Source organism: Neofelis nebulosa, chromosome 13, assembly GCF_028018385.1.
Source record: "Neofelis nebulosa isolate mNeoNeb1 chromosome 13, mNeoNeb1.pri, whole genome shotgun sequence".
In the NCBI taxonomy this organism is placed as follows: Eukaryota; Metazoa; Chordata; class Mammalia; order Carnivora; family Felidae; genus Neofelis; species Neofelis nebulosa.
Genome location: NC_080794.1, coordinates 37,696,595 through 37,722,377, shown reverse-complemented (window position 1 = coordinate 37,722,377; position 25,783 = coordinate 37,696,595). Strand labels below are relative to the sequence as shown.

The 25,783-nt window shown below is 37.7% G+C and overlaps 1 protein-coding gene across 5 annotated transcripts in view; it reads left to right on the top strand.

The window, feature by feature from the left end:
• The window catches only part of MICU1 (mitochondrial calcium uptake 1), a 249,123-nt gene that overhangs the window by 86,987 nt on the left and 136,353 nt on the right, over positions 1 to 25,783 (top strand). For 2 of the 5 annotated variants that reach the window (XM_058696654.1, XM_058696653.1), the window contains exons 5-6: positions 20,388 to 20,431; positions 21,036 to 21,209. The exons of 2 other annotated variants lie outside the window; for them this stretch is intronic. In XM_058696654.1, the coding sequence (XP_058552637.1) occupies positions 20,388 to 20,431; positions 21,036 to 21,209 (218 nt within the window). The remainder of the gene's footprint in view (positions 1 to 20,387; positions 20,432 to 21,035; positions 21,210 to 25,783) is intronic. One more of the 5 variants, XM_058696655.1, reaches the window with a different exon arrangement.

The window sequence follows — 25,783 nt, the reverse complement described above, 5'->3', positions numbered from 1 at the left end:
CCATTTTGATAATGGATAGAACATTTAGAAAGAAGGTTAGTGAAGAAAGAGGACTTAATGCTATAAGCCAATTAGACCAAATACACATTTATAGAACATTCCATTCAAGAGCAGCAGAATACATTCTTTTCAGTGCATATCAAACATTCTCCAGAATAGACAAGATAGACTGTATATTAGGTTATGAAATAAATCTTAATGAATTTCAAAGATTAAAATGATACAGAGTATCTTTTCTGATTACAACAGAATGAAACAATCCATATGTAACAGAAGGAAAACTAGAAAATTCATAAATGTGTGGAAAGTAAACAGCATACACTTTAACCCCTGGATCAGAGAAGAAATCACAAGAGAAGTTGGAAAATACTTTGAATAAATGAAAGAGAAAATAGAATTTAACAAAACTTATGCAGTGCTGCAAAGTAGTGCATAGAAGGAAACTCATAGCTATAAACACCAACATTTAAAAAGTTTTTTTAGGGGCGCCTGGATGGCGCAGTCGGTTAAGCGTCCGACTTCAGCCAGGTCACGATCTCGCAGTCCGTGAGTTCGAGCCCCGCGTCAGGCTCTGGGCTGATGGCTCGGAGCCTGGAGCCTGTTTCCGATGCTGTGTCTCCCTCTCTCTCTGCCCCTCCCCCGTTCATGCTCTGTCTCTCTCTGTCCCAAAAATAAATAAAAAACGTTGAAAAAAAAATTTAAAAAAAAAAAAAAAAAAAAAAAGTTTTTTTAAATGTTTATTTCTGAGAGAGAGAGAGAGAGAGAGAGAGAGAGCGCGCGAGCGCGCATGAGTGGAGGAGGGGCAGAGAGAGAGAGAGGGAGACACAGAATCCAAAGCAGGCTCCAGGCTCTGAGCTCTCAGCACAGAGCCTGACACGGGGCTCAAACTTGTGAACTGCGAGATTATGACCTGAGCGGAGTTGGTCATCTAACTGACTGAGCTACCCAGGCGCCCCTATAACTACTAACATTTAAAAAGAAGAATGATCTCAAATCAGTTTCCTAAAAATGGGTGTTGGAACTAAAAAGAAGAGCTGACAAAACCCAAAGATAGAGAAATAAAGAAATAATAAATGTTAATGCAGCAATAAATGGAGAATAGAAAAACAATAGAGCAAATCAACAAACAAAATTTGATTCTTCGAAAAGATCCAAAAAAATGAGGGGCCTTTAGCTAGACCAGGGAAAAAAAGAAGCAAAATAACTAAAATCAGAAATGCAAGTGGGGACATTACTACCTACTTATAGAAATAAAAAGGCTTATAAGAGACTACTATGAAGGATTGTATGCCAACAAATTGAATTACCTAGATAAAGATGGAAAAATTTCCAGACACAAACTACCAGAGCTCTTATAATTCAACAAAAAGACAAACAACTCAATTAACAAATGGGAAAGGACTTGAATGTACATTTCTCCAGATAAATATGCAAATGGCCAATAAGCACATGACAACATGCTAAATGTCATTAAGCATGAGGGAAATACAGATCAAAAACACTATATACTACCTCACACGCATATTTAAAAAACAAAGAAGTGTTGGTGATTATGTGTAGAAATTAAAGCCCTCATCTATTGCTGGTAAGAATGTAAAATGGTGCAAACACTATGGAGAACAATTTGTCCATTTCTCAGAAACATGGAATTAACCGTATGACCCAACACTTCCACTAGTAGTATAAGCCCGAATGAATTGAAAACAGGTGCTCGAATGAGTGCCTGTACATGAATATTCACAGCAACACTATTCACAATACCCCAAAAATGGAAACACCCCAAATGTCATTTAACAGATGAATGGATAAACAAAGTATAGCGTATACATACAATGGAATATTATTCAGATGTGGTTGAACCTTGACAACAGTATGTTAAGTGAAACAAGCTAAAGACAAAAGGCCACATATCCTCTGATTTTATTTATGTGAAATATCTAATATAGGTAAATCCATAGAGATAGAAAGTGGGTTGTTAGTTGCCAACAGCTTGTTGGGGGAATGAGAACAGATTGCTTAATTGGTGTGAGAATTTCTATTTTGGAGTGATGAAAAGGTTTTAGAACTAGATAGAGGTGGTAGTTATGCAACACCGAAGTACTAAATGCCACTGAACTGGATGGATACTTTGAAATGGTGATTTTATGTTAATGGAATTTCACCTCAATTTTTAAAAGTGGAAAAAAGAATGTGCAGTCAGTCCTCATTTGCAAATTTTGTGTTTGCAAGTTTGCATCCTCACTAAAAGGTACTTGTAATCCCATAATCAGTACTTGCAGTGCTTTTGAGTCATCTGCAGATACATGCAGAGCAGCAAAAATTTGAGTCACCCATTACATATGTTGGCCAGCTGAAGTCAAGCAAATGAAGACTCTGCCTTTTTGTTTCAGTTTTCTTTCTTTAAACAAGTGTCCATGGAGGGAGGGCAGGAGAGAAAGAGAGAATAAAATGTCTTAAACAGAAACGCACATAAGTCAAGTTTATGTATCGATCAGTTAACAAAAATGTTGTGACCAGAGGTTCGAGAAACCCAACCCTGTATTTCCCCTAGGAGAAATAGGTCAGTATTCAGCACTTCATTTTTCATGGCAATTTTATAGAGCATAAATGCCACAATTAGCAGAAATCAGTTGTATATGGTACAGGAGTAGGATATAAAAATGAAACTGTTCTTTTACAGGGTATGTTTAAAGAAGATATCCTAAAGGGGGCAGCAGTTGAGTTAAGCTTTGAAGTATGAATAATAGGGGTGCCTGGATGGCTCAGTCAGTGAGTGTCCAACTTTGGCTTAGGTCATGATCTTATGGTTCGTGGGTTTGAGCCTCGCGTTGGGCTCTGTGCTGACAGCTCAGAGCCTGGAGCCTGCTTCAGATTCTGTGTCTCCCTCTCTCTCTCTGCCCCTCCTCAGCTTGTGCTCTCTCTCTCAAAAATAAATAAAAATTTAAAAAAAAGAAGAAAACTGAATAGCAATTCATCATGTATTTGAGAGGGAAAGGGCATCATTCAGATTGAGTAAATTGTATGGTCAGAATACAGACGTGAAATAGCAGTGTGAGCTTGGGGAACCAGCAAGAGTTATGTTTTCTAACCAGGGAGTTTATAATGTTTTGCCCATATTTATTAACCTTAAATATCTCTAGGACAAATGAAAACTCCAGGTAGAACTATCACCTCTCAGCAGTACAGGAAATCTATATATTTATATATTTTGTTATAGAAATTTTCAAATATAAAAATGCAGAGAATAAAATCAATTATAAATCAGCCTATGTATACCTATCACTTAGCTTCAACAGTTGTCAACACATGGCCAATCTTTTTTTTTTTTTTAAGTTTATTTATTTTGAGAGAGAGAGCAAAGAAGGGGCAGAGAGAGGGAGAGAGAGAATTCCAAGCAGGCTCCATACTGTCAGTGCAGAGTCCAATGCGGGCTCAAACTCATGAGCCACAAGATTATGACCTGAGCTGAAATCAAGAGTTGGATGCTTAACCAAATGAGCTACCCAGTCACCCTAACACATGGCCAATCTTATTTCATTTATAACTTTCTTATTTCTTCTCCTCACTCTAGATTGTTTTAAAGCCATTCAGACATATCATTTAATCTGTAAATACCTGTGTGTGTCTAAAAGATAAGTACTAAAAAAACCAATAACAATAATTTTTAAATGCTACATTTTTTGAAAATAGCATTTATTTCTTAATAGCATATATCCAGGCACTGTTCAAATTTCCTTCTCTAAAAAACATTATGTATAGTTTGTTTGTTCAAACCAACCTCCAAAGATGGTCATACACTGTATTTGTTACCTCTTAAGTCTTAACAGCGTTTTTTTTTTCCTCTCTCTCTTTTTTCTTACCATTTGTACAAGAAGACTTTTATGCCTTGTTTACATCTGTCAGCCCCCCTTTCCCCTTTTTGCTCAGATTGTTGCTGCAGCAGTTAGAATAGAGGTCTAGCCTGGCAGGAAGAAACCTCAACTATACAATGCATGCCTTGCTTTCTACTTTAGAGCATCTCTGCTACTGTAGCATGGGACCTTTGCAAGAGGCCACTCGACCATATGGGCATGTACACACGTGTGGAGGTACAAAGGAGTTTACTCTTTGTTGAGACTTGGTAGATAAATACTCTCTTCTCCATTGTCTTGGGTGGTCAGTTCTGAGACACAAACTACATGGTTTCTTGGATGGGCCAAGGAGAAGTGCGCCCCAGTTGTCTAAAGCAGCAGTCAGCTCCATAACACACCCTTGAATTGGTCTTCCTGACCCTCTTACACTTACACTTCCTGACCCTCTTCCCTACTTTTTAGGAAACTCAGTCTAGACGTCATTTATTTGTGAAGGAATATAAGTCATTTATATTATAGATTTCCCTCATTTGGGATCTTACTGATTGTATCCCTATGGTATTATTTAATATGTTCTGTACTTTGCATCTCACCCATGTTGCAAATAATGAAGCAACTAAAAGAGTATACCAAAATGTTGATTCTCTAAATGCTGAGATTATAAGGAATTATTTTACTCTTTTTTATATGTTCCTTTATTTTCTAATACACTTCATATACATTTATTCAACAAGTATTGATTGACCTCTGCTATGAGTTAGACACTGTTCTATATGGAAGGGACGCAGTAATGAATAAAATGGGCAAAACTTCCTGTCTTTATAGAGTAGAACGTCTTTTATAATCAGAAAGAAGGTATATAAAATTTCCACTAATTGCATTGAATTTTAGATTAAGAGCCTTTTAAATTAGTTTTAGCTCCTTGTTTTGGGAGATGTGGGAGAGATTAAAGAAGGCCTCTGTGTAAGATAGGGAAAAAAGATTATAAAATATATTCCTGGTTTTTATGGTAGTAAAATATTTTTGTACCTGTGAAATTATTTCTGATACCCAGATAAAATCTAAATTATATCAGTAACTTTAAGAATGTGTTTTGCTTCCAGTGTGACAGTGAAAATGAAGCAAGACTTGAGGCAGCTCACTGAAGATATTTGGTCATTTGAGGAAGATTATTTTTTTTCCCTTTGGAAATCATATTTTTTAATTGCTTCCACACATTTTGATATTTAACTTTGTAATCTTTTTTTTTTTTAATTATCAAAAGATCTGTCACACGAACAGAATAGTTACTAAATGTCTAATATGCCATGCACATTCCTGGTTTTCATAAAAAGCCAGAATAATGAATGATTGATTTCCCTTTAAGATGAAAATCATGAGGGAATATTATAATAATATTAAAATGAGATTGGAAAATCTGGCTTCATTTTTGTTTGCTCATGAACAGGAATATCCACAAATATTGATGCAGCAGAAGTAAAATATATATTATTCCTGTGTGGGTTAGAATAAAGAAAAGAGTAAGGCTGGTTTTTTTATAGTTTAAATTTCTATCATCAGATGGCTGGACTCTAGCCAGTAGTTCATATTTCAGCTTTGTTTTGTCATGTCTTTCACACATACCATATCCCAGGATACCTAACAGATCTAAATTTATTAAGTTTTAGTTTTGGAACAGTTTAAAAATAATCACAAAGCACACAAAGTCCTAAAATTAAGCAGTTTTAAAATGAGTGGAGAGCTGATGAATTTCAGTAAAAAGCTGATTAAGAATGTTTTTGTACTGGGGCGCCTGGGTGGCTCTGTTGGCTAAGTGTCCAACTCTTGATTTTGGCTCAGATCATGATTTCATGGTTCATGAGATTGAGCCTTGCGTTGGGCTCACGCTGACAGCAAGGGGTCCGCTTGGGATTCCCACTCTCTCCTCCCTCTCTGCCCCTACCCTCACTCGTGCGCTCTGTCTCTGCCTCTCTATATATATAAATAAATCAACTTAAAAAAAGAATATTTCTGTGTGACTACCAAGAAAATTTAGAGTATCCTGGGGTGCCTGGGTGGCTCAGTCAGTTAAGCGTCGACTTTGGCTCAGGTCACGATCTCATGGTTCGTGAGTTCCAGCCCCGCGTCGGGCTCTGTGCTGACAGCTCAGAGCCTGGAGCCTGCTTTGGATTCTGTGTCTCCCTCTCTCTCTGCTCCTTCCCCACTCGTGCTCTGTCTCTCTCTGTCTCTCAAAAATAAATATACGTTAAAAAAAATTTTTTTTAATTTAGAGTAGCCGCAGTTAAGTAGGAGAGACATTAAATGGAAAAAAAACAGTCTAGTATATGACTTGAATATGTTTCATCTCCCTCTATGTGCAGTCTTAATGTCAGCACCATCCCTGGTATAGTGAATGAGGCAGTTGCTTCAGGCTCTGGACTTTGAGTACTCTTGCTGCTGTAGTAACCAGTTTTACATAGCCAGCTAGTGATTGGGAGAAGCAGCAGCATGGGGAGAGTTTTTAAAGTACTATATAGAAAAACTTGAGCTTTGGTCAAGACAGAGAAGATCCCTATTTCCTTTTCACCTTACCCCACTGACTGACTGTATTTATATTGACCCGATTATCCTGGATTCCATATTCTGTCAAGAATGACCCTTCATGCATTTAATAGTCTTACCTAGCACACTTTTAACTTTGAGACACATAATTTTATACTTGACCATCTACAATGGGTTCTGGTTCAAGATGGTGATGTAGGAGGATACTGAATCTCCTCCCACAGACACACCAAATCTGCAGCTACATACAAAACAATTTCCTCTGAAAGAAATCCAAAAACTAGATGAGCAACTCCTACACATTGGACAAATGAGAAAAAACCCACATTGAAATAGATAGGAGAGGCTGAGACACAGTCTTGTCATAAATTCATCCCTGGCACAGTATCCAGTGGTCAGGAGAGAACTTAGCTCTGAGCTACTGGAGATGCGAGGGCATTGAATGCTACAGCTGGCACCCCAGTTTTTGCGACCTGCACCTGAGAGATGAGCTTCCTGAACATCTAGCTTTAAGGCCAAGAGGCCTTATGTCTTTAACGCCCATAGGGCTGACCCAGAGGCAGCTGCCTGAAAAGCGCCCAGTCTTTGTGAAAGTGGCCTATGTTATTTATCTTAAAGCTTCAGCCCGAGGGGCAGGCGTCTCATTTAACATACATCTAGAGGCATACAGACACACTCTCCAAAGACAGAAGCCAGTGGGCTCCATCTTTGCACTTTCCCTCTGCCTCGCTCCAGGTTGCCAGTATCTCCCAGAAAAGAACTTGTGCACGTTTCCAGTGCTCTGGTTTGTGTCACTGCCACCCAGGACACACCCCTTGATTACCTGGCTGTGGTTGGTGGCCTGTGGGGCTTATGTTTGCAGGTCCCATACATAGGACTGTAACAAATGGAGAAACACTGCTTAATTGGCTGCTCCCCCAGGGCACAGTGCAGCAAGAAGAGACTGAAAGACACCTCTAGTTTTTCTGTGATAGAGGCTTATTGGCTTATCTTTATTACTAGAAGAGCAGGCTTCTAATTAAACACACATCTAGGGGGGCAGCGACTGTTCTCTCCGGAGACTAGGGAGACTGACGGGTGCCATCTTCATGCTCTCTTTCCTCTGCCCCAGGTTGCAGGTGTTTCTGAGAAAGGAGCTTGTGTGCCTATCTGGCTTCCTAGTTTTTGTGGCTTCCACCCAGAAGACACATCTTTTAATAATTTGGCTCAGGTGACAGTGGGACTTGTGTTTACAGATTGAATGGATTGTAAGTAACAAACAAAAACCAATTTTTAACTGACTATCACTGCAGGGCTCAGTGCAGAAGAAGCAAACAGAAACACCCACGTCGCCTCGTTCCCTTGAAAGAGGTATATTTGCATAATTTAAAAGCTGTGGGCTGAGAGTCCAATTAGCCTGAATCTAGGTGCTGACTGAGATTTTCTTCTTTGAGATACTGAGAGATCTTGGCATACCCTCAACTACTAGGAGTCTCTAAGAATAAAGTAGGCTGCTTGGACAATCAAAGGTTTGAAAGACAATCAAGAACTAGGGCAGGGCTGAACAGTAAGGTTCAGTTTCTTTCTTTCTTTTTTAACATTTAAAAACATGTTTATTTTGAGAGAGAGGCAGAGAGCATAAGCATGGTAGGGGCAGATAGAGAGAGGGCAACAGAGAATCCCAAGCGGGCTCTGCACTGTCAGCACAGAATCCAACACAGGGCTTGAACCTGTGAACTGTGAAATGATGACCTGAGCTGAAATCAAGAGCTGGATGCTTAACCAACTGAGCCACCCAGGCACCCCAATAAGGTTCAGTTTCTACATGAGGTCACTCCTTCAAGGTTGAGAGAGGTGGCTATTTTATCTGCATAAAAACCAATACAGAGAGTCAAGGAAAATGAAGAAATAGAGGAATGTATTCTAAAAGGAAGAACAAGATAAAACCTTAGAAAAAGACCTTAATGAAATGGAGATAAGTGATTTACTTGATAAAGAGTTCAAAATAACAGTCATAAAAATGCCTACCAAGTTCAGGAGAATAATGCATGAATAAAGTGAGACATTCAACAAAGAGAAAATATAAGAAAGTATCCAATAGAAGTCACAGAGCTGAAGAATACAATAATGAACAGAAAAATACACTAGAGGGCTTCAATAGCAGACTAGATGAGCAGAAGAAAGGATCTGTGACCTTGAAGACAAGGCAGTGGAACTCATTCAATCAGAATAGCAAAAAAGAGAAAAGAACGAGAAAGAGTGAAGATAGCTTAAGGGACAAATGGGACAACATCAGTGGACTAACAGTCACATCATGGGAGTCCCAGAAGGAGAAAAGAAAAAGGGGCAGAAATCTTATTGGAAGAAATAATGTCTGAAAACTTCCCTGAGCTCAGGAAGGAAACAGACATCCAGATCCAGGAGCTCAGTTTTAAATAAGATTAATCCGAAGAGACTCACACCAAGACACATTTTAAGTGTCAAAAGTTAAAGACAAGGAGAGAATCTTTTTTTTTTTTTTTAATTTTTTTTTTTTTCAACGTTTTTTTTTTATTTATTTTTTTGGGACAGAGAGAGACAGAGCATGAACGGGGGAGGGGCAGAGAGAGAGGGAGACACAGAATCGGAAACAGGCTCCAGGCTCCGAGCCATCCGCCCAGAGCCCGACGCGGGGCTCGAACTCACGGACCGCGAGATCGTGACCTGGCTGAAGTCGGACGCTCAACCGACTGCGCCACCCAGGCGCCCCAACAAGGAGAGAATCTTAAAAGCAACAAGAGAAAACTTGTTATGTATAAGGGAACCTCCATAAAACTATAAGCAGACTTTTCAGCAGAAACTTTGCAAGCCATAAGGAAATGGACCATATCCAGAAATTGCTTAAAGCAGAAAACTGCTAAGCAAAAATACTCTACCCAGCAAAGCTGTCCTTCAGAATTGATGGAGAGATAAAGTTTTCTGGACAAGCAAAAGCTAAAGGAGTGTATCACCACTACACTGGCTTTATAAGAAATGTTAAAGGGAGTTCTTTAAGCTGCAACAAAAGGGCACCAATCAGTAACAGAAAAAACATATGAAAGTACAGAAAATGAATATATTTTTGAAACATTTTTGTGCTGTTTTCTCCCCAAGAAGATAAGTTACTTTAGTAGAAGAACCTTCTCTTCTAGTTTTACTTTTAGTTCCTTGTGGTGCTGCTGAGTGTAGAGAAGGTATTGATCAGCAGCAATGAACTGCCTGTTTCTATATGGCCCATGAGCTGAGAATGGTTTTTACTTTTTTCTTTTTCTTATTTAAAAAGAGTGTTTTGTGATACTTGAAAATTACATGAAACTGAAATTTTGGTGTCCATGAAAGAGTTTTATTGGAGTATATCCACACTCATTCATTAGGTGTTGTTCATGACAGCTTTCATGCAATAGCAGAATTGAATAGTTGTAACAGAGACTATATGTGGCCCACAAAGCCTAAATATTTACTGTCTGGTCTTTTATGCAAAAAATTTACTGACCCTTTCCAAAATAATAAGAAATCTATTCATTGTTCTCTGACCCTAGTTCCTGACACAGAGCTCCTAAAGTCCTTGTAAATAAGATTCTGGGAGCTATCCAGGATATGTTCTTCTCATACTGATGGCAGAGTTGAAAGAAATGAAACCAACCTCAAAAGTCCATTCCACTCCCCTCCTCTTTTCTTTCCCTCCTTTTATATTCTGTTTCTGAGATGAAACCAATTTAAATATAGGTATTAAATTGGACTTAGAATTTTTTTTAATATATAGAGAATAGAGGAAATAATAGAGAATACTCTTGTAGCCATTACTTGTTTTTTTCAAATTTTAGTATTTACCCATATTTGTTTCATACCTTTATTTTCAATTATTTTGAAAACCCTGTGTATCGCTCTGAAATGTCATTTCACTCCCTGTCTTCTTAGGGATAACCACTGTCCTTAATTAGGTATTTATCATTCCTGTTGAAGATTATAACATTCACATATATCCATTTTCCTTCCATAACCCCTGGAGAAGGACAATGATTATATTCATTTCCCCGCACTGACATTGGACTTAGCCATGTGATTTCCTCTAACGATGATATACATTGTGTTCAAGCAGAATCTTTAAAAAGAGTCAGTTTGTGGTTTGCTATGTTGTCTTTTACCTCTGCCATCTTCCACAGAGAGGCTGCTGCCCCATCAGCCTGGGTCCCAGATTCAATACTCTGTGGAGTAGAGCTGCACCCAATATGTGATAGATAAGTAGCATGAACGATATAGAAGCTTTCCTTATTGGAAGCCACTGAGATTTTAAGGTTATTACTGCAGTGTAACCTGGTCTACTCTGACTGCTACATTTCCCCTGTTTTTTAATATGTTGAATATATTTTTACATATGCACGTTTATATATTTGTTGATCCACGTAGCTGTTCTCTTATTTTCACTGCTGTATAGTTTATCATTTGTATAAATATGTCAGTATTTAATTTATCCATTTTCATGCAGATGAACATTTAACTTATTTCCAATTTTGTTAGTCATCTGTTGCTGTGTAACAACCAACCACAAAATGTGAGTGGCATAAAGCAGTGAGCATTTATCTAGCTTCTGCATCTGCAGGCCATGTGAGGTAGACTCTGCTGATCCCCACTGGCCTGGCTCTGTACGTAGGCTCAGGTTTGGTTCATCTAAGCAAGGGCATCTCTGCTTCATGGTTTTGTCAGCAAATTTGTCAGGCTGCTCTATATGTTTCTCATCCTTTTTAGAGCACTGGGCTATCCAGAATATATTCCTCTTACAGCACTGGCAGAGGTGCAAGAAAGCAAGCCAACCTCAGAAGTCCATTTGAAGGATGTCTTATGTCATACTGCTAATATCCCATTGGCCAAAGCAGGTCATGTGGCTGAGCCCAAAGTCATTGGATTGTCCCTGGAGGTCAAGAGAAAGAAAGTGAATATTTGAGAACTGTAGTATGCCAGTGTTTTTACTATTACAGACTGTACCACAATGAACCTTCTTCCATTGGTGCCCTTGTGCACATTTGCAAGAAGTTATTTTCAACATATTCCTGGAAGTAGACTTGCTGGCCTCTGGGATACATTCCTCTTCAGATTTTCTAAACATTGCCACGCTGGTTTCCAGACTAGATGTAATAATTTACATATTCTCCAAGAATGTATGGGTTTTCTCTTCTGCATTCCTGTTAACACTTGGTATTGATAGACTTAATTTTTTAGCAAACTGATTAGAATGAATTATTAAATCCTTGTGGTTTTATTTTGCATTTCACTAGCAACTAGTGAGGCTTATCATCTCCAAATATTTTTTGGCTACTCATATTGCCATTCTATGAATTATTTATCTTCTTTACTCACTTTTCTATTTGATTTTTTTATTAGTAGAAGTCCTTTTATTAGTAGAAGTCCTTTATATATTCTCTGTTGAAAGCTGTCATATATATCTTGCAGATATCTTCTCCTAGTCTATGGCTTGTCTTTTTATTTTGTTTCTGATAATTTTTAGTATACAGAAGTTGCTGGCATTTTCAAATGTAGTTGTGTTTTCCTTGATGGTTTGAACGGTTTCTTTTTAACTACTTTATTGAGATGTAATTAACATAGGATAAGTAGCATATATTTAAAGTATTTGATGAGTTTTGATATACTAGTCCCATGTAGGTACTAGTGAAACCATCATCAGCATAATCAGTATAATGAACATATTCATCACTCCCAAAAGTTTCTTCATACACATTCGTAAATCTTCCTGTTTTTTCCTACCTCCTAGGTCCCAGGCCCCTAGTGATATGCTTAGTATCTTCTGTTTGTTTTTGTTTTTTTTAATTTTTTTTAACGTTTTATTTATTTTTGAGACAGGGAGAGACAGAGCATGAACAGGGGAGGGTCAGAGAGAGGGAGACACAGAATCTGAAACAGGCTCCAGGCCCTGAGCTGTCAGCACAGAGCCCAACGCGGGGCTCGAACTCACGGACCGCGAGATCATGACCTGAGCTGAAGTCGGCCGCTTAACCGACTGAGCCACCCATGCGCCCCAGTATCTTCTGTTTTGTATTGATTATCTGTCTAAACTCTGTCAGTTATTGAGAGAAGGGTGTTGATCAACTTTAATTGTGGGTTTGTCTATCATCCTTTCAGTTGTATCAGTATTTGCTTCAAATATTTTGAAACTCTTATTAGGTGCATACATGTTTAAAATGTATTATTCTGTCTTCTTCATGAATTGACCCAATTATCATTATGTAACTGACCTTTATGCTAATATTTTTTTTGCTGCAAAGTCTACATAGTATCCTATTTATGTAGACCTCCTTATTTTGATTCATTTTTCGTGATATATCTTTTTCTATCCTCTTACTTTTAATCTACCTAAATATATCAGTATCTTTAAAATGAATGTCTTGTAGACAACATACAGTTGGGTCTTATTTTTTATCCAGTGTGATAGTTTCTACCTTTTCATTGTGTGTTCAGATGATTTGTATTTAATGTAATTTTTCATATGTTTGGATTTAAGTCTACCATTTTATTATTTGTTTTCTCTTTTTTTCCATCTTTTTAAATGTTCTTTACCCCTTCCTTGCTTCCTTTTTGGATTACTTGAAGACTTTAAAAAATTTTTGATTTTGAGTTTTTGACTGTATTTCTTTGTATATCTTAAATTTAGTGGTTGCTGTAGAGATTATAATATGCATTATTAACTTTTCACAGTTAACTGAGAATTTATATTTTACTGCTTCAGATGGAATATAGATATCTTACCACTATATAGGTCCTTCCCTAATTTATGATATAGCGTCATATGTGTTACAGCTACATACATTGAAAACTCCACCAGACGTTGTTTTCATTTCAACTGTCATACATAAAGAACTTAAGAGGAAAAAATGGTCTGTTATATGTATCTAAATATTAACCATTCCTATTGCTCTTTATTTCTTAAATTTCCAATTTCCCTCTGATATCATTTCCTCCCCACTTGAAAGATAGAATGTGTTGTAGAGCAGGTCTGCTGGTGGTGAATTCTGTTTACCTTCATCTGAGAACATTTTTATTTTGTCCTCATTTTTAAAGAATATTTTCACTAGATAAAGAATTCTGGGTTGAAATTCTTTTAGCACTTTATGTTTTTTTAATGTTTATTTTTTGAGAGAGAGAAGGAGAGAATGAGCAGGGGAGGGGCAGAGACAGAGAAGGAGACACAAAATCTGAAGCAGGCTCCAGGCTCTGAGCTGTCAGTACAGAGCCCCATGTGGGGCTCAAACTCACAAACTGTGAGATCATGACCTGAGCTGAAGTCAGAATGAGCCACCCAGGCACCTGTCTTTTAGCACTTTAAACTGGCTGCTTTGGAGAATTTTTTCTTTGACTTTGGTTTTCAGAAGTTTGATTTTTTTTTTTTTTAATGTACCTTGTTTTGGGTTTACTAGGCATCTTGCATCTGTAATGAAATTACTGAAGACAAACCCATGAAATGAGAAGAGATGGTATCCAAGGAGGATATTCTAAAAAGTACATATATTTAGGGTACAGGCAGAATAGCCACCAAAAGCGTTTAAGGAGTTACCAAGAATAAATGAAGATTATTGGAAGAAAGTAGAAATGTAGGTGTGTCATCTTAGGCAAATTATTTAATATCTCTAAATCTTAATATTCTTATTTGTAAAATTGAGATCATAGCAACTAATTTGTAGGGGTAAGAAAATTAAAATTTACATATATGTGTGTGTATATATACGTGGAAAGCATGTAGTATAGGACCTATAAAAATGTTTAGTAGATTATAACTTATTACAATGATTATTAAGACAAAAGATAAAATCAAGTGACTACAGTACAATAAATAGGTCACATATCTAATGAACTAGAACTATACTTTTCTGCCCTATGTTAGTTTGTGTTACTGAAAAATATAATCATTTTAATAAATTTTGGGGGTAATTGCAAATATTGAAAAACAAATCTTTAAATTTGGGGGAGATAGTTGAGACTTCTTAACTATAATTATTCAAAGTTTTCATTTACCAAGCTCTAATTTATTGAGCTTGAAATGATCTATTGGATTTAGTTTCACTTTTGTCTTTTGACAGAAGGAGTTGCTATCTTCTTTAAAACAAGTCTTTTAAATGTTCACTCTGAGGCTTAAACTGAGAGTATTATTTTTGTTGTTGTTTATTAATTTTTGAGAGAGAGAGAGAGAGACAGAGAGACAGAGTGTGAATAGGGGAGGGGCAGAGAGAGAGGGAGACAGAGGATCCTCAGCAGGCTCTGCATTGTCAGCGCAGAGCCCGATGCCAGGCTCGAACTCACAAACCATGAAATCATGACCTGACCTGATGCTTAATGACTGAGCCACCCAGGTGCCCCTAAACTGAGAGTATTCTTATAGTATTTCTTGCACATTTGTATTATATTTGGTGTAGACTCAAGAAGAGAAGCAACTGCCACAGTTAAAAGGTTTTTGGACAAAATCAGAAAACCATCATTTAATCTTTCTGGGCTTCAGCTTTCTCATTAACAACAAGGTTAAGTGTGTTTACATCACACTATGAACATTAAATGGCTTTGAAATTTCTTTGAATAAAAGTCTAAGAATCATAGGAAGCCCCTTAGGGAGAATAGCATAGTGCCCAGTGTTTTTAAGCTGGGACCCAAAGAATGAAGGTGGAGAAATGTAAGGGAACCATTTTATATGGAAGTCATTTGAGTATCATTTTCCTACTACACATGCTGTGTTTCTGCCTTCATTCTCCATACTCTTCCTCCCCCTCCCCCTGCCCCCCCGCCGGTAAATGGACCTAACAGAATCTCTAGAGTAGTAGGAAGAATAGCTTGAATTTTCATCCATCCACATTTCCCATACTCTACCCCAGCCATTTAAGAACTGATCTAATCTGTCCATCTGCTTCATTTGATAGGTAAAGAAATCTAAATATAACAGACAAAATAATCATCTTAATGTTTTTTTCATCTTAAATGTATTAGTCTTTTGGCCTACTTTATGTCTATATTTGCTTATAAATGACAGGAATTCTCAGTATGTGCCAGGCTGTCCTTACACACACCTCCTTTTTTTGCAAATGCACATGGGAAAACATTTTCCAAACTATAACAGAGCATTCAGTGAAAACACAAATCTGTTCCATTTTCTCCACCCTCCCAGTCCATGTCACATATGCAATCACTTTTTAAATTTTAAGTTAACTTTTTAGTTCTTTTAGTACACTAAATATATAATACTATATTACTATACTATTAGTACAATAATTTGAAATGTGGCTAGTTTGAATCGAGATATGTTAAAATTATAAAATATGCATGAGATTTTAAAAACAGTATAAAAAAGAAAAATACTTCGTAATTTTTATATTGATTACATGTTGAAATGATGCTATCAAATATATTTTGTTTAACAAAGTAAATTATTTAAATTAATTTGACGTGTTTCTTTTTATTATTTTAAAGGTGACTGTTAGATTAAGTTATGCATGTGGCTCACTTTTGTTGCTCACATTATATTTCTGTTGGACAGTGCTGCTCTAATTATTAGTAAGCATATATTTCCCTTAGTTGGTGTAGCAAGTTTACTCATGAGTTACCTGATTCTAATCTGATTCTTATTCTTTTATAAGGGACCAAGAAGGTTTTTTCTGGAAAGTCTTAGGATTTTCCTCTCTTCGGTATTCTGAAATTTCAAAAGCATACACTGAATTGTAGGTAGTTTTTGTTCATTTTGCTTAGAACACTTGGTAAGCCCTAGTTTGTGTCACTCTTCAGCTCTGAGAAATTTTCTGCTAATGCTTTTTGAATTATATCCTATTTCTTTTTTTTCTTTTTTTTTAATTCCTCCTTATTTCTGGCAGCACTCTCAACAATAGCCAAATTATGGAAAGAGCCTAAATGTCCATCAACTAACGAATGGATAAAGAAATTGTGGTTTATATACACAATGGAATACTACATGGCAATGAGAAAGAATGAAATATGGCCTTTTGTAGCAACATGGATGGAACTGGAGAGTGTTATGCTAAGTGAAATAAGCCATAGAGAGAAAGATAATACCATATGTTTTCACTCTTATGTGGATCCTGAGAAACTTAACAGAAACCCATGGGGGAGGGGAAGAGAAAAAAAAAGAGGTTAGAGAGGGAGAGAGCCAAAGCATAAGAGACTCTTTTTTTTTTTTTTTTAATGTTTATTTATTTTTGAGACAGAGACACAGCATGAGCAGGGAAGGGGCAGAGAAAAAGGGAGACACAAAATGTGAAGCAGGCCTCAGGCTCTGAGCTGTCAGCACAGAGCCCGACGCGGGGCTCGAACTCACGAGCTGTGAGATCATGACCTGAGCCAAAGTCGGACGCTTAACCGACTGCGCCACCCAGGCACCCCAAGAGACTCTTAAAAACTGAGAACAGGGGCGCCTGGGTGGCGCAGTCGGTTAAGCGTCCGACTTCAGCCAGGTCATGATCTCGCGGTCCGTGAGTTCGAGCCCCGCATCAGGCTCTGGGCTGATGGCTCGGAGCCTGGAGCCTGTTTCCGATTCTGTGTCTCCCTCTCTCTCTGCCCCTCCCCCGTTCATGCTCTGTCTCTCTCTGTCCCAAAATAAATAAAAAAACGTTGAAAAAAAAATTTTTTAAAAAACTGAGAACAAACTGAGGGTTGATGGGGGGTGGGAGGGAGGGGAGGATGGGTGATGGGTATTGAGGAGGGCACCTTTTGGGATGAGCACTGGGTGTTGTATGGAAACCAATTTGACCATAAATTTCATATATTGAAAAAACAGAAAAGAATTCCTCCCCATTTCTGAATGAGAAAAGGTCTTGTATGATATTAGACTTCTAGTATTGAGTCTCTGTTTTTCTTTTTGGCAGTGGTCCTGGGAGGAAACCTTATCCTGATCTTTTGACAGTTTATTAAAATATAGGAGGAGATAGGCAAACATAGTGTTAACTGTCTACAACCCTTTCGTGTTCTCTGTTCTTTTATCATAGAAGTGCATTCTACTTTTTAAAAAAAATTTTTTTTATGTTTTTATTTTATTTTTGAGAGAGAGAGAGTGTGAGTGGGGGAGGGATAGAGAGAGAGGGAGACAGAATCTGAAGTAGGCTCCAGTCTCTGAGCTGTCAGCACAGAGCCTGACGTGGGGCCTGAACTCACAGACTGCGAGATCATGACCCGAGCCTAAGGGACGCCCAACCAACTGAGCCACCCAGGCACCCCAAGTGTATTCTACTTTTATTACTGTGTTATCTTCTTGAGTATCTGTAAAGTTTCAAATTAGATTTTCTTTTTTTTTTTTTTTAATTTTTTTTTTTTAACCTTTATTTATTTTTGAGACAGAGAGAGAGCATGAACAGGGGAGGGTCAGAGAGAGGGAGACACAGAATCTGAAACAGGCTCCAGGCTCTGAGCTGTCAGCACAGAGCCCGACGCGGGGCTTGAACTCACAGACCGCAAGATCATGACCTGAGCCAAAGTCAGCCGCTCAACCGACTGAGCCACCCAGGCGCCCTAGATTTTCTTTTTAAAAAAAATTTCCTTGTTTCCTGACTTACCTCTTTGTTTTGCAGTCAGTGGTTTATTTTTTTTTTTCAGGACAAGCTTCTAGAAGTATAGTGCATTTAAGATAAAGAAAATGTGGAACCAAAAGCATAGAAGCAGAAATGCAAAAAGCTTCCTCTGGGGGCAGTGACAATCTGATCATTGTAATACTGTGGATGTAATGAGATAAGGACCTGAACTAGTATGAATATAGTGAGAACTGAAAGAAAAGAACTGAGTAATTATGCATGAAAAACAAGTGTACTTATTAACTGATTTCTCCACTGTAAACACCCGACAGCACCCCCTTATTGAAGTAGTTATATGCTCCCTTGTAATGTTAATTATTATATGCATAGGCCTTCCTGACTAAATTGTGACTCTTTAAGGCAGGGATTATATCCTACTCATTAATTTCTTTTTAAGTTTATTTATTGTGAAAGAAAAAAAGAGCACAAGTGGGGGAGTGGCAGAGAGAGAGGGAGTGAGAAAGAATCCTAATCAGGCTCTGCACTCTCAGCATAGAACCTGATGTGGGGCTTGAACTCACGAAATGTGAGATCATGACCTCAGCTGACATCAAGAGTCGGATGCTTAACCAACTGAGCCACTCAGGCCCCACCCCCCCCGATTAATTTTTTTATAGGTGTTCATTGATCAAGCACTATGCCAAGCACTGGGATAAAGCAGTGGGCAACGACAAATAATCCCTGGCCTTAAGGATACTTAATTACTTATATCTTTTACAGTGCTTAGAATCTGATGTTCAGCTTTTCCAAAGAAAATATTTGTTACTTAACCCAACTTTATTTTTTTTTAATTTTTTTTTTTTTTTACATTTATTTATTTTTGAGAGACAGAGTGAGACAAAGTGAGAGCGGGGGAGGGGCAGAGAGAGAGGGAGACACAGGATCGGAAGCAGGCTCCAGGCTCTGCACTGTCAGCACAGAGCCCGACGCGGGGCTCGAAGCCACAGACTGTGAGATCATGACCTGAGCCGAAGTCGGATGCTCAACCGACTGAGCCACCCAGGCGCCCCACTTAACCCAACTTTAAAAGGTAATATTAGAGGGGCACCTGGGTGGTTCAGTCAGTTGGGCGTCCAACGTCGGCTCAGGTCATGATCTCACGGTCCGTGAGTTCGAGCCCCACGTCAGGCTCTGTGCTGACAGCTCGGAGCCTGGGCCTGCTTTAGATTCTGTGTCTCCCTCTCTCTCTGCCCCTTCCCTGCTTGTGCTCTGTTTCGCTCTCTCTCAAAAGTGAATGAGTGTTGAAAAAAAATGAATGAATGAATGAATGAATAAAAAGTAATATTAGGGGGATGCCTGGGTGCCTCAGTTGATTAAGTGTCCAACTCTTGATTTTGGTTCAGGTCGTGATTTCACGGTTTGTGAGATCTAGCCCCACCTTGGGCTCTGCACTGACAGCATGGAGCCTGCTCGGGATTCTCTCTTCCCTCTCTGTCCCTCTGCTGCACTGTCTTTCTCTCTCAAATTAAATGAATAGGATGGCTCAGGGGGATGCCTGGGGGATGCCTGGGTGACTCAGTCAGTTGGGCTTCCAGCTTTGGCTCAGGTCACAATCTTGTGGTTCGTGGGTTTGAGCCCCACATCAGGTTCTGAGCTGACAGTGTGGAGCCTGCTTGGGATTCTGTCTCTTCTCCTCTCTCTCTGCCCCTCCCACACTCTCTCTTAAAATAAATAAACTTAAAAAAAATAAATAAAACTTTAAAAATAAATAAATAAATAGATAGATAGATAGATAAGAGGTAATGTTAGGGGCACCTGGGTGGCTCAGTCGGTTGAGCATCCACCTCTCAATTCCACCTCAAGTCATGATCTCACAGTTTGTGAGATTGAGCCCCAAGTTGGGCTCTGCACTGACAGTGCAGAGCCTGCTTGGAATTCTGTTTCTCCCCCTCTCTCTCTCTACCCCTCCCTCGCTCTCTCTCCCTCTCAAAATAAATAAATAAACAAACTTTTTTTTAAGGTAATATTAAGATGGTCTATTTGTATCTCGTCAGGCATGTTGCAAAATTTAGTTTGTTATACTATTCTCTCTTTAACTTGATACAAAAAATGTATGCATTCAGATTAAACTGATATCCTTCACCTGATTTAAAGGTAATATAGTACACTGATGTAATGAAAACAGCCCACCCTTGAAAGAGTCTAGGGTTCTAGTTTGGCTCTACTGATGAACAGGCTTGCACATGAACTTTTATACTCTATCTTCTCAGAGCCTTACTTTCTCATGTGTAAAATAAAGGTTGGATCTTTTAGCACTTAAACTTTGAGTCTGAAAGTGGAAAAATTTCTTTATTCCCATAGCCTTTGAATAATGTGGCTAAGCCATCTAGTATATATAATTGAATGACTGGAAATGACAGACAGCTGTCATTTCATATGTTTTACTTGAGTTATAATCATTGATTAAATATTGTTTTTTCCTCTTTTACAGACTTGGGTCTGGATCAATATATAATAAAACGCTTTGATGGGAAGGTGAGCAAGCTATGACACTTAACATATATATCCTGTTGTTTACTAAGAATATTTTTAAGTTCCTCTAGAATTATTTGTGAGAAATTTCTGAATGCTTGTTTATCTTACCAAAAGAGCATGTTTCTTAGGTTGGAAGGCCTGTAAGTGCCTTCATATACTTCTACAGAAAAAAATCAAGCAGAAGGTTTTTCTACATTTTTCCGTGTAAGGTAGCACTCATAGGGAGCCTGCTGTATATAATAAAGGCTAATTCAGTGTAGGTGGAGATTTGCATTTTAATTCAATTGCCGTCATGAAGTTTAACAAGCCCCCCAAAACTACGTTTGCATTTCTTGTAAAAACGCTTATTTGATTTTACCTTCTTCAAACTATGATACTCTATAGCAATAATCCTAACTAGAAAATTATACAAGTCTTTACTCATGCTTTTATAATGATTATGAAGACCACCCCAAATTTACATATACATTTTCATTATACTTACTTTCAATTCTTTATTTTATGCACAAATAAACTGCATACTAAATTATTCTTAAATATAGAAAACAAAACTTTCAATTTTATTATCTCAAAGCAGTCAGTTAAACATGTTTTTCCCTTTCAGGCTGACTTCTACAAAAAGAAAAAGAAAATATTACACAGGGTCAGAAAGAAAAGTAAAAAGTCAATTTTAAAGAGGAGAAAGAAAGCACATCAGAAAGAAGAGAGAGCCCGGGATGGCTTTACAAAGCTTAAAGAGAAGGAAATCAGAAGGATAATCATGCAGTGGCTGGAAAAGGCAGGATTACAAGAGGGTCTAAATGGGTGGAGGTCAGGGTTAGTAGAAACTGATCTTGCAGGTTGTGTCAATCCTGCATTATTACATAAATCTCTATATACTTGTAAGGTGAAGATACAAATGCTAAGGTCTTTTGCACAAGTGGAGAGAATGAGTGGTCACCTTCAGGGCTGAGATATTAGTCAAGGCTTCCAGCCTAACAATTACCTGTCGCAGTCAGGTAGCCCCATGCCTCCCTCTGTAGGTATCTTCTTTTTAAAGTCACATATTCTAAAAGAAAGAATGATCAAAAAAAGCATTGAACTAGAATGTTAGGAGACAGGTTCAGAGCCCTGGCTCTGCTTTAGGACAGCTACATCTTCCCTCTGATCCTTGGTGTCTCCACTTCATATATAATCAAGTACTGTATCCATTACTACAGGCACTGATGTCAGGGTCTGATTTCAGAGTCTGTGGCAAGTCAGGTCCCTGTCTTATCTGTCTGTGTCACTCAGAGTCCAGCAAATGTCTGGCATACAGGATGTGACCAATAAATATTGGATGACTTGGAAAAGTCAGCTAGTCAAATCACATATTCCTTAGAGATATGACTCATTAAGTCAGTAATATTTTATAACAAAAGCAGTTTAACAAATCACAGTTTTTGGTCACTGAAGGCATCCAGAGTAGCACGAGAATTCTGTCCTCGTGTGTGTGTGTGTGTGTGTGTGTGTGTAAACCTGAAAACAGATAAAGAAGTTGAATATGTGCAAGTTGAATAGCAAGTTTACATATTATAGGGGAATTTCCATTCCTAGAGATCTCCCAAATATAAGATCCCTAGTGGTCATTCATATTTCACACACACTCTTTAGTTTTTTTCATTTCAGCCCGTAACTGTCTACTTGATGCTAGAAATCCGTAGCTTTGGGCATGACCAATAAGCTCCCCCTTTGTTTCAACCATATTATTATTTTTTTTTATTTAAAAAAAATTTTTTTTAACATTTATTTATTTTTGAGACAGGGAGAGACAGAGCATGAATGGGGGGAGGGTCAGAGAGAGAGGGAGACACAGAATCCGAAGCAGGCTCCAGGCTCCGAGCTGTCAGCACAGAGCCCGATGCGGGGCTCGAACTCGTGAACCACAAGATCATGACCTGAGCTGAAGTCGTACACTTAACCGACTGAGCCACCCAGGCGCCCCTCAACCATATTAAATTGATGAGCTCTACATTTCCTATCATTAGTGTCATTTGCATTTTTCTGATTTCCACTTATTTTTATAAAGTAAAGTAAACTGCAGTACAACATTAAAGTATGTGAGTGCCCACCTTGCTCTAGAGACAAAAATGGCAGTACTTCTTGGTTTGGAAGGCAGACTTTGTTGACACATTGTAGTGCAAATGTTTGTGCTCTGAAGTGTCACATTCTGAAATGGGAGTAGGAAAGGCAAGATTTAGGGATCTCAGTGTGTAATGTTTGAAAGTATGACTTTATGAAATTCAGGCATGTGAAAGTTGGCTTTATGGTACCAGGGGAACCGGTTCTAAAAGAGAATAGAAGAATGGCATACTCATGTAGGGGGTGTAGAACTGAGCCTGCCCCCTTCTCCCCTAGCCAAGAGCACACAGAATTCCCTTTCATCCATGTTATGATATGCATATTTAATCCCTTTGCCAGGTACTTCATTTAAATACTGTATTAATTTTCATCAAATATATCCTGAAGGTCTAGTTTTGGAATGAAAGTTATGCTTCTTAAATAGGAATTTTAAACTGAGTTCACCTCTAGTTTATGTCTTTATGAATGGTCTTTTATTTCATATGAAGTTTAAGAAAGTAGTTTCTGTGTTTTTAAACCTTGCATAATGAGGGTCTCTCTCTGTCTCTCAAAAATAAATAAACATAAAACAAAATTTAAAAAAGGGGGGGAGGCGCCTGGGTGGCTCAGTCAGTTAAGCATCCGACTTTGGCTCAGGTCATGATCTTGATGGTGTGTGAGTTTGAGCCCCGCGTCAGGCTCTGTGCTGACAGCTCAGAGCCTGGAGTGTGCTTTCAGATTCTGCGTCTCCCTCTCTCTTTGCCCTTCCCCCGTGTACGTTCTGTCTCTCAAGAATAAATAAACATAAAAAAATTTTTAACCTTGCGTAATGAGGAATACAACATTCATACAGTGTTTAAGCACTTTAGAAGTTTTCCCAGGGATTTTTGCCATGTGTGAAGTCCTTCACTTGATATTTATGATAAAGATCAATGTTCATTCAACTGTTGATCTTATTCTTTTTCTTTAGATCTTCATGTTTCTTATTCTCTCAGTCAGAATATCTTAACTCTTAAGTAGCAGTTTCCAGAGGATATAAATCCTAAAACAATTTCCTCTTGAAAAAACAGATTTATATAGTAATTACAGTAAATTTAATGCAGATGGCCACAGATTTAGTACAAAGCTAATACCCTAGAGGAATTTCCTTTTAAACTTGCTTTGATTTTTAAATGGGACTCTCTCTCTCTTTTTTAACTTGGGAGAGAAACTAGTTATGAATACTTAGAGAAGGATTTACTCCCATCTTCTTATCTGTGCCCCCGCCATTGTTTTAACTTTTAACATACCATTTAATAAAAGTACATCATTTGACAAGTAAGAAACACTGCCTTATTTTATTGTCTTCTAATTGAATTGCGCTTGAGCCTTTTTGTCACTGAAAGCAAAAACAAATGTAGAAACAGTATCATTTTGGGGGGTGTATTCTCATTTGTGCTTGAATTTCATACAACCTCCAGATGCAAAGTAAAAAGAAGGCCAAAATGATCATGAGAAATAATTGGATAGTTATTTCTTGCTTTGGTGCCTATCTCCTTTTCTACTCCTGTTTAACTAGTAAATGCCCTTAAGAAATAAAGGAAACATTCCTGTTTCAACTGATAGTGAAACAGAATTTGGTTAAGTGGCTTTTGAATTTGGGGGAGGATCTTTTTCCAGACCTCAGCACTACCTAATGTTAATGCACACTAATCCTTTACTCTTAGTAGCAGTTTCCTTTGTAGAAAAGTCATAGAAATACATTATTATTGGCACTTGCATGATTTATGCACTTCAAAACTATCTACTAACACAGGCCTTGTATAAAGAAGCTATAGTCAATGTCCCTTCGTTTTAAGAATATGCGTTGTAGATAAGTGATATTTTAAAAGACATTCAAACTAGGTTTTAAGAGTTCAAAAGCCTCACAGTTTGAAAGTTCAGATTTTCTCATAAAGGATATTTGAAAATCACTATAGTGTATTCGGACTATTATACAGATGGTAATACAAAATATAGTCTGGCTTTTGTTTTAGTGTGAGATCATAGATTTAAAAAATGTACCCTCCCCCTGCAATGTACATGCATTCTCCTTGTGACTTGTTAATGCAGTTACTTCATGAATTTTAGATTATTTCTTTAATGAAAACTATATTTTTTCTGGATTTAATTTTTTTAATCACATAATAATTGGTCTATAAAATGAAGCATCATTTCTAAATTGAGACTTTATATTACAAAATCGTCAAATATTTCTTTCATTTAATGATTTAGTTGTTGTTTTTTATTGGTTTGGCTGAAGTGGTGTTACCCTTTATTTTCCTCTTTCTCTTACCCCCTCCTTTTTCCCCCTCAGCATATCAAAGATAGAAATTGTTTTGTAGTTTCTGTTCCTATTGTATGTAATAGACAACTTTTTCGTGAACAAACACCACCATATTTTTTTTTTAAGTTACGATAGAAAACTGCATAGTTACTTAAGTAAAATTGTTTCCTAGGCAAAGAATATCTCTAGAGTTTTGACATAATTTTCTTCTCTCTTCTAAAAACTTTATAAAGTTCATACTCTTTTTTTAGGTAACAATGAATTGCCCTTTGAAACTAAATTGTTCATTGTTATCATTCCACCATGTATTTCTTTTTCAGAAAATAGATTTTTTATTCTTGCTTCCCTATCAAGTTTCCTTTTCTCCCAACTACTCCCTGAACATTTCAGGAAGCATGCCTCAGGACTGCATTTTTCATTATTTGTAATTATAGTCCCCTTAGAGTCTCTCCAGTTTGGAATAAAGAGTTAATATGTGTTTTATTTCTATCTCTTATGATACCTACAAGAATATTTGTACACATGGAACAGAAAAGTATTTTACATCAAATTAAAATGACATTGTCAAAAAAAAAAATTTGACATTGTCCCCATTCAAGTGAAAGAGATAAAAGTATGGTCAAAGCCTAGAAAGGAAAGGACTGATTACAGTGTTAATAACAGAAAAAAATTATCAGAAGAAAAAAAAGATGGGAGCCATAATTAAAAATCAAAGCTTTAGGGGTGCCTGGGTGACTCAGTTGCTAAGCATCTGGCTCTTGATTTTGGGTTAGGTCATGGTATCGTCATTCATGAGTTCAAGCCCTGCGTTGGGTTCTGCACTGTGACCTCAAAGAATCCTACTTAGGACTCTCTCTCCCTCTCTCTCTGCCCCTCCCCTGCTCATGCATGTGAGCAATGTATATGCTCTCTCTCAAAAATAAATAAATAAACTTAAAAAAAAAGCAAAGCTTTAATATAACCAGTGC